An 8,702-nucleotide genomic window follows, 5' to 3' on the forward strand; every position below is an offset into this window, starting at 1 on the left:
TTAACTGTAAATCTTGTTTCAAAATCGAAGCTTTATGGCTCTCCTGCGTCAATGGATTCTATTACTCTTCCTCCGACAAACACTTGTGCTGAATCCTCTGTTCATGTTGTCGTTCGTGACGACGCCAATCACCTTTCAAATCCGCTTCTTGATCCGCACTTTCGCAGATCGCATTCTTCTCCATCCATCTTCGACGATTCCCATGCTCCGTCTTCCCCTGCGATCGATCTCCAACCCATCGCCAGACCTCCTCCGACTGCACTTTCCTTCATGAAGTTTGCTGCCGCCGGCGTAGTCCTGTACGTCTCCGTCGGCGTCGCCGTCTACGCGGCGAGGCACAAGAGCTTCGTCGGCCGCACCACCGGCTCCCCCGTCGTCGACGGCCTCTACTTCACCGTCGTCAGCCTCTGCACCATCGGCTACGGCGACATCGTGCCGGGCACGCGGGCCGCCAAGCTCTTCGCCTGCGCTTTCATCCTCGTCGGATTCGGCTTCATCGACGTCGTGCTCGGCGGTCTGCTTGCGCACGCGCTGGACTGGCAGGAGGAGGCGCTGCTCGCGGCGGTCGACGCCGGCGGTCGCCGCGCCCTTGGCCGCGCGCTCTTCCTGGTGGACGTGCGGAAGCGGCGGATGCGGGTGCGGATCAAGGTTGCGCTCGCGCTGGCGGTGGTGGTCGCCTGCGTCGCCGTCGGGACGGTGGCGGCGCACGCGCTGGAGGGCCTGTGCTGGGTCGACAGCTTCTATCTTGCGGTGGTGTCGGTGACGACGGTGGGGTACGGGGACTACGCCTTCGGAACGGTGAAGGGGAGGCTGTTCGCGTCGGTTTGGCTGCCGGTGAGCACGCTGGCGGTGGCGAGGGCGTTCCTCTACCTGACGGAGATGAGGGTGGAGAAGAGGAACCGGAGGGCTGCGGAGTGGGTGCTGAGCCGGAGGATGACCGCCGGCGACGTCATGGCGGCGGACCTCGACAATGATGGCTCCATAAGGTACAGTTTCGGAGCTATACAATGTCTCGTCGCCATTAAAATCTTTCCCAACAAAAAAATGACGACAAAATCTGAATCAATTCTCAGTTCGAACAGACACGATCAAGCCGAATCGAAAAATTTATATTTACTAAAAAATCATGAAACGCAGAACCATTTTGATTCAATTCCTCAAAAGCTCGATGATCTCTCGTGTCTTCTTCCTTATTTAGATCTTTTCATTCTTACAGTCGCCTTCTGGTTGGCACATGCACCATGAGAATTCAGATTTATTTAGTAAGAATCTGGACAAACTGAAGCTCATACTCATGCCATTATCCGATAATGAGTTCCGATAGACATGGAGTTAAAAATGGTTCTGCTCCAGAGAATGCAGGATCCTCAAATAGTCGGTCGATGCTAAAAGATGTTCAATGCGTATTAATACAGCAGTAGTTTGTACAGCCACTGTACTTATCTTTTTCCATGTTATGTTACTCCCTGCAGTAAATCAGAATACGTGATTTACAAACTCAAGGAAATGGGAAAGATTTCGGAAACTGACATCACGCTCATCTGCAATCAATTCGACAAGCTAGACGCTGGAAAATTTGGAAAGATCACGCTCTCAGATCTCAAAAGGAGTCATCTCTGAAATCGAAACCAGATTTCTGAATTGCGTCTTTGTTATTGCAAGGATGTTCTTGTGTTTATACTTCGATACCACCTGGAAGGAGAACAAAGTCGAAGAGTAAACTTGTAAAGAATAATGGCTAATTCCTTCCAATTAGAAATTAGAATGAAGAAATTTTTACGACTAAAATGCCGTCCAATAAACTGACAGAATAAGTTGAATTATTCAGATTTTTTTTTTTCGCGAGCTCAAGGAGGTTTCTTAATTTCCTTCTCTCCATAATGAATAAATATAAATAATAAAAAATTATTTTTTATGAATTAAAAAAGAACGAAGGCTTGCTTTCCCTTTCTCCGATCCCTTTCCCTGCTGCGAGTGTGAGATGGACTCGGGGTCCTATCGTTCATATACCCATTAACGACGAAGAAGACATCAGCAGCGTGATACTAGACAGGCGGAGGCTGAAGAGATCGCGAGTGGAAATCCAACCTTGCGGCGACATGGTATGGGTGTTCGTTTTTTCCCCCATTGATTAATCTATTTCTATTTTGGCGGCTTCTTTTTGTTGATGATTTCGCGCTTCCGCTTGGGCTTGGTCGTGATCTTGTTTCTCTCTGCAGCTCTTTTAATCGGGATTCAAATTGGTCTGTTTTTTGGACTCTGATGGTGTTTTTTTTCTTCGTTACTTATATCAGAGCCTCACTTCTTCGTCCTCTCGAAGTTTTTAGAATTTTTAACCTAGCATGATCGAGGAGTCAGACAAAAATGCTTTATGCTAATGCTACCATTTATGTTCTTCATTCTGAGAAGATTCCGATTGATCGATCCATTTGTTCATGCCCTTGATTGGAGTTATATGTTAGTAATTTTTTAGATCTAATTTCACCAGAAGATAAAATTGCCCCTTTTCTTTTCCTTAATTGATATAGTCATGCCTTATGAAGCAAAAGGCTTCCGCCAGATATCCTAGTTGTTACATACTGGAAAAAGTAGTTTTTGTTTTGACAAAGAGAAACATTTACGATGGATCAGTTGGTTGAATTTTCTCATGTTTCCCTTTCCTTTGAACTGTCTCCTTCAATCTTTGTTATTGGTTGCTTCTTCATTCTCTTTACACAATCATGGTTGTAGTGATACTCACTATTGAACCTTTGATCTAATCTTATGCTACCTCATCATTCATGTATAGGATCTCAGTCTAACAACCTTGGATAGAATATATTTACATTCAATTGGATATTTTTAAGATTGACATTTACTTGTTCTAGTCTTTTTTGTGTACGTCACTTGAGAAAAATTTTAATTATAGGAGATTATTTTTAACTCCTAATTAAAGAAGTCTTTTTAACTTTTTCTGTTATTGGCCACCTTCATTCATCTTATAGAATTGTTACTTGTTGTATAAAGATGCATCACTTTAAGAATAATATCCATTGTCATATTGCTAAATCAATAATTTTAATTGTGCTTCATGATACTATGATAAAGGTTAAAATGTCAATATTAATATTATTTTTCAAAAGTTAGTATATCAAATAAATTATAAAATAGTTCTAAAAAAATTAATTCAATTGTACTATCTAAAGATCTTTATACTTCGATCCTATGATCTGAAGCTATTAATTTCTTGTTCTCAGACAGGTCCTTGACCCTTACAATCTTGAATACATTATGTATTGTTTTTCCATAGGATGATCCAGAGCTTGAAGCTATTAGGCAACGAAGAATGCAAGAGTTAATGGCTAAACATGGCTCTGTAAGTTATCTTCATTGATGTTGGAGTATAGACAATGCTGAGTTTGTAGGTTATATCTCTTTGATCTTTTTGTCAGGGTAATCAACAAAATGGTGAGCAACAGAATGCACAAGAGGAAGCAAAAAGGTTCACTGCAAGATACTTGCAAATTCTTTCTATTTCAATCTAGTTATACCAAATTTTACGATTCATCTATTTGTAACTCAAAATACAGGGATGCAGAGGAACGTAGGCAGTTGATGCTGAGCCAGATATTGTCAACTCAGGCGAGAGAGAGGCGTAAGTGTTTTATTAGACTACTTTTCATCATTGTCACATAGTGTTCTGGCCACAGTTTTTCGGTCATGTCTTTTAATATTTGCTCTTCTATTTTTTTTTTATATATGAAAACATTATTATTTCTCCTCTATAGATAGACTCTTTCCCTGTGAAGAAAAAGCTTATTGGAAGTCTACCATGGTTATAGCACATCTACTACAACTCAATCAAAATCAATCTCTTGATTGGATATCTATGAGTTTGGGACTCTAGGTTTAAGTGCAATCATGTTGACTGAAAATTATTTGATTTTTGTCCTAGTCTTCGATCCAATCTCCTTTGGCTGGATTAGGGTCTTGTAGCCAAGCTAATCTTATACTTGACTGGAAATAACCAGAAGAAAATGACGTCCTGGTATTTCAAAAATAGCTTCTTGCTATATATGATGAACCACTTCCAATCATGAACCAGCCTATTATCTTGAAAGGCTTATAAGCTAATTGTGCTAAGATTCAAACTGTGAAGTTATAGGAACTATGAAACCTTGCTTATGAAGTTTATGGAATTGCGGTGGTGACACAGCACAGTGGAAGAACAAAGATAAGATCTCCATCCTGAGGAAAATAACCAATTCTCACCTAGAAAAAAAGGAACTTGGATTTTAAATAGAATTACATTCTTGACTGCGTTAGCTGGTTAATTGGAAATCACAATACTCTTTGTTTATTTTGATATGCTAACCATGCCTTGTGCAGTTAACAAAAACTTGATTATTTACATAAGGTTCTTCGCACATAGTAATTCTTGTTATCTGTAGTTGCTCGGATTGCTTTAGTGAAACCTGATAAAGCAAGAGGGGTGGAGGATGTTCTACTAAGAGCAGCTCAAATGGGACAAGTATCTGAGAAGGTACAATTTGAAATGGAGGCATTTACTGCTCACTATACGATGGATTGATGAAAGGATTCTCATGTTTGTATTCAGGTATCCGAAGAAAGGCTTATTTCACTTCTGGAGCAGATTAACAGCCAAACAAGTAAACAGACAAAAGTAACCGTAAGTTGCCTCGACACACACACAGTTATCTTCTTAATCTGGTTCCGGAGTCCGTATCAATCTTGATGCTCTTCCATATACAGATTCAGAGGCGTCGAAGTGTGCTCGAAGACGATGACTAGCCGGATCGTCCACTGAGATGGTTGTGAGAATTCAGCAATGTAGTGCATAGTTCAGTTTGAAACTCCCCAAGACTAGCAGTTGCTGTTCTAGACGGGTTTATTGGTGTGAATCAATCATATACTATGAGATTGAAACGTGCTTTTATAACTTATATTATTTGTTAGTGTGATATTTTCAATTGGACGTCGTGGAAAACTATCGGTTTTTATCATTTGCCAATAAAAAACAGAGTAGCAGAAAGATCCAACCACAAGGCACTAATCTTTTAGGATCTAACAAAAAATAATAATTAATAAGAAAAATGCCAAAAAAAAAAAAAAAACTTAAGAAATCTTACACGACACAGGATACGAGGTTACTATTATGAAAGTAATTAAAATCTGCTGAAAATCTAAATATTAAACCAACTATATTTTATCCCATCACTTTTCTTATTTTGATTTTAAAAAATAATTTAGCCTCGCCCTAATTTAAATATGCGGGTTAGTTGACTGCTCTTGTTTTAAAAAATGACGTGACCGTTTACCCGATCCGATTAATCGAACGCGTGATCCAATACCCGAATCCGGAAGTTAACCATTCATCAACCAAGCCCTTTTTATCGGACTTGATTATGGATCAGAGTAGGTCCGCATCCGATAAATTACCGATCCTATTAATATGAGCACGGCAAATATTGGAAGGAGTAGCATTAGCATCCGCTTCTTCTCTCGGCTTGAAGCGATTCGCTTCGCTTCGGTTCCTCCCAATTCCCATCCGAAACCGAAACCCTAATCTCCCGCACCCCCTGTTCCTGCCGCTTGCCCTCCTCTCTCGAGGAGGTTCGAATTGATCACCCTCCTCCAGGGTCGCGCCTCTCCCTCCGGAGCTCCGATTAAGGCTCCGACAATTTTTTTTACGCTTCGTCACGATCCCACAAGACTTCGTTTTCGCATCCATCGACTTGGTTCTCTGGATAAAAAGGTAGCTTTTTTTTCCATCCCAAAATTTCCCCTGCGCTTGCAGAATTACAGTCTTGGGAATTTGATACAACCCGCAGTTGTTTTTTTTTTTCTTCATGCGCATTAATCGTTGGTATTTTCAACTCGGGTTTAATTATATATGAAACATCTCGTGAATTTCACGTCATACAGTATTTACTGGAGTAAAAACTTGATCTTGTTATTTCTTGATCGTTGTCTGTCAATTGTATGTTTGTTTTCTCCTTGCAAGTCTTTGCTTTTCTCCCTATTTTTTTAAAAAATAATTTACACATATTACCCCCTACTTTGAGCTTCGTATGTGAGTGTTGTAGAAAGTGACATGCTTATTGATTTGATGAGTTTGTAGTAGAGACAACTGTAGTCAGCGAGGCGATCAATTAAATCTCATAATCATCTATGATGGATGCAAATGACAGCACTGCAATTACTGTCCATAATCCAAGAGCCCGGAAGTTGAGATCCTTAGTTTGGAATGATTTCACCAAGGAGAGAAGACCAGATGGGAGCTATGTTGCCATATGCAATCATTGCAAGAAGCAGCTCACAGCAAGCAGTCGGAGTGGTACGACTCATCTAAAGAACCATCTTGTGATCTGCACATCAACCAAACGAGTTAAACGCAAGAAGTTGGTGGTGCGCCGCCTTGTCCTTAAGTCCAATGATGCCAAGAATGAGGGCGGCATGAGTTCTGAGCATTCCCAATTTGATCAGGAACTGAGCCGGCAAGATCTTGCTCGCATGGTCATTCTGCATGGTTACCCGTTCAATATTGTTCATCATGTTGGTTTCAGGACTTTTGTCAGGAACCTTCAGCCGCTGTTTAAAATGGCATCTGCTGATATTGTGAAGGCAGATTGCATGAAAATATATGAAAATGAGAGGCTCAGGTTGCACGAAATGCTAGACAAGATACATTCCCGAGTTAGCCTCACAGTCGATATGTGGAAATCTATTGCAGACATGGACTATGTGTGTTTAACCTGCCACTATGTTGACAACGATTGGAGGCTTCAGAAGAAAATTATCAACTTCTTTCCTCTCGGGCCTTCTGAACTTGGGCAAGATGTGAGCAAAACCATAATGGAGAGATTGCAGGAATGGAATATTGATGGGAAGCTATGTGCTGTACTGCTAGATAACTGTAGCACCAGTGATTTTGTGGCAAGTGAGCTTATAGGATACCTCCGCGCAAAGGGTTTTCTTATTTCAAATGGTGATCTATTTTATGCTCGGTCTTGTGGGCATTTGCTGAATGCCATTGTTCACAAAAGCCTGGAAGCAGCATGTGAAGTCATTGATAGAGTTCGTGTCAGCGTGCAATTTGTAAAATCGTCACAAGAAAGGCTATCCATACTTCAGAAAAATGCAGAGCAAATAGGCATCCTAGAAAAACCATTAGTTCTCGATGCTCCATCTAATTGGCCCTCAACATATATGATGCTGGAAACTGCATGCCATTATCAAGAGGCTTTCAAACACTTGGCAGAAAGTGATGTGGACAATGCTAGCTTTCTTTCACCCAAAGATTGGGAAGATGTTAGAGCTGTCATTGAGTGTCTAGATGTTCTTTACCAAGCTTTGGAGAAGTTCTCTGCCACCAAAATCCCAACTGCAAATCTATACTTCAATGACATGTGTGGTCTTCATCTTCTCTTGAAGACTTGGTATAAGAGTCCGCAACCCTTTGTTGCATGTATGGCTAAGGAGATGCTTGAGAAATTTGAACAATACTGGGACTCGAATAGAATGTTAATGGCAATTGCATCTGTTTTAGATCCGCGTTACAAAATGAAGTCTGTCGAGTACTTCTTCAAGCAAATTTATGATGATGCATTTGAAGCAAAAACAAGGATTGACAATGTTCGTGACAGCTTTATAAATCTATATAATGAGTATGTAGGCCACTCTGCTAATTCTTCAAAACTTCAAGCCTTTTATGCTGGGAACAATAGTGGCTACAGTGGGGGTGAATATGTAAATGGTGGAGAATGCAAGACTTCTCGTATCACATTGTCTGATACACAGCGTGGATTGGATCAGTATCTTAAAGAGACATCCTCCGGTCATCCAGCAAGATCTGATCTGGATATGTACTTGGAAGAGGCTGTGCATCCCTCAAAAGGTTCTGAAGACAATTTTGATATCCTGGCATGGTGGAAATATAATGCTGCCAAATATCCTGTGCTTTCTATGATGGCCCGTGATATTATGGGCATTCCTATTTCAGTCGTTCCATTAGATAGTGAAGCAAGAACTCTAAATCAGTATTTAAGTTCAACAGATCCAGCGATTATAGAATGCTTGATATGTTCACAAGATTGGATAGGAAATGAGACAGAAGGTAGGACACATTTTACTACTTATTTACTTCTCTTCTAGTTAATTATTTCTCACACTTCATTTTGTTCTGTTAGTGTCTTCAGTGGATGCTCTTGCAATTGTTCCTTCAACAGCATTTTTGGAGACTAATGGTGATGAGTGCATGCTACCTGCTGGTGGTGACTAGACTTCATTGTGAATCTGGTACTTTGCTCTCACCTTTTTCCCCCTTGAACTTATTGTATCATTTGCGAATCTCATATTTGATAATTATTGTCTAATTTGTTAAAATATGAGATTTTTTGTATGATGTTTTAACTCTCTGTCTTTTGATATCTGTCTATTATTACTCTTGGTAATTTAGCTAACTTTTTGCTCCATCTTATGCTGCCTCACTAAAAATGAATCTCTTGGATATGGTCCGAACAAATGTGCTGGTTAGTTTACATTTTAATGTAGTCAATGTAAACTCTCATTTCATGCGTTGGGATTAATTTTGGCGAATTATACTTTCCCTGGTCTTTGTATTGTATGCTACTGGTGATATAAAATGTTGACTTACAATCGCTTCAAGTGTTCAAATACCCATAGATTTAAGCACCAATGAG

At 40.4% G+C, this 8,702-nt stretch overlaps 3 protein-coding genes across 8 annotated transcripts; all 3 read left to right on the top strand.

The window, feature by feature from the left end:
* Positions 1-4: 4 nt before the first annotated feature.
* Positions 5-1,610, top strand: LOC122006428 (two pore potassium channel c-like). Its single transcript, XM_042561927.1, has 2 exons — positions 5-986; positions 1,217-1,610. The coding sequence occupies exons 1-2, from the start codon at positions 52-54 to the stop codon at positions 1,281-1,283; spliced, it is 1,002 nt and encodes a 333-aa protein (XP_042417861.1). The 5' UTR covers positions 5-51; the 3' UTR covers positions 1,284-1,610.
* Positions 1,611-1,933: 323 nt separating this feature from the next.
* LOC122006431 (DNA-binding protein DDB_G0278111-like) lies at positions 1,934-4,987 on the top strand. 3 transcript variants are annotated; one of them, XM_042561933.1, is made up of 7 exons: positions 1,937-2,102; positions 3,237-3,355; positions 3,432-3,481; positions 3,570-3,634; positions 4,431-4,522; positions 4,598-4,669; positions 4,753-4,987. In XM_042561933.1, exons 2-7 carry the CDS (start codon positions 3,326-3,328, stop codon positions 4,789-4,791), a joined length of 348 nt encoding a protein of 115 aa, XP_042417867.1. In that variant the 5' UTR covers positions 1,937-2,102; positions 3,237-3,325; the 3' UTR covers positions 4,792-4,987. The 3 variants fall into 3 exon arrangements, with proteins under 3 accessions (XP_042417864.1, XP_042417867.1, XP_042417866.1); XM_042561932.1 differs by having other exon boundaries at positions 1,938-2,102; positions 3,290-3,355; XM_042561930.1 differs by having other exon boundaries at positions 1,934-2,102; positions 3,290-3,355; positions 3,432-3,634.
* A 493-nt stretch (positions 4,988-5,480) lies between these two features.
* LOC122006432 (zinc finger BED domain-containing protein RICESLEEPER 2-like) lies at positions 5,481-8,474 on the top strand. 4 transcript variants are annotated; one of them, XM_042561936.1, is made up of 3 exons: positions 5,481-5,755; positions 6,115-8,116; positions 8,190-8,474. In XM_042561936.1, exons 2-3 carry the CDS (start codon positions 6,172-6,174, stop codon positions 8,279-8,281), a joined length of 2,037 nt encoding a protein of 678 aa, XP_042417870.1. In that variant the 5' UTR covers positions 5,481-5,755; positions 6,115-6,171; the 3' UTR covers positions 8,282-8,474. The 4 variants fall into 4 exon arrangements, with proteins under 4 accessions (XP_042417870.1, XP_042417868.1, XP_042417871.1 ...); XM_042561934.1 differs by having other exon boundaries at positions 6,122-8,116; XM_042561937.1 differs by having other exon boundaries at positions 6,122-8,116; positions 8,199-8,474.
* Positions 8,475-8,702: the final 228 nt, after the last annotated feature.

Source organism: Zingiber officinale, chromosome 7B (genome assembly GCF_018446385.1).
Source record: "Zingiber officinale cultivar Zhangliang chromosome 7B, Zo_v1.1, whole genome shotgun sequence".
NCBI lineage: Eukaryota > Viridiplantae > Streptophyta > Magnoliopsida > Zingiberales > Zingiberaceae > Zingiber > Zingiber officinale.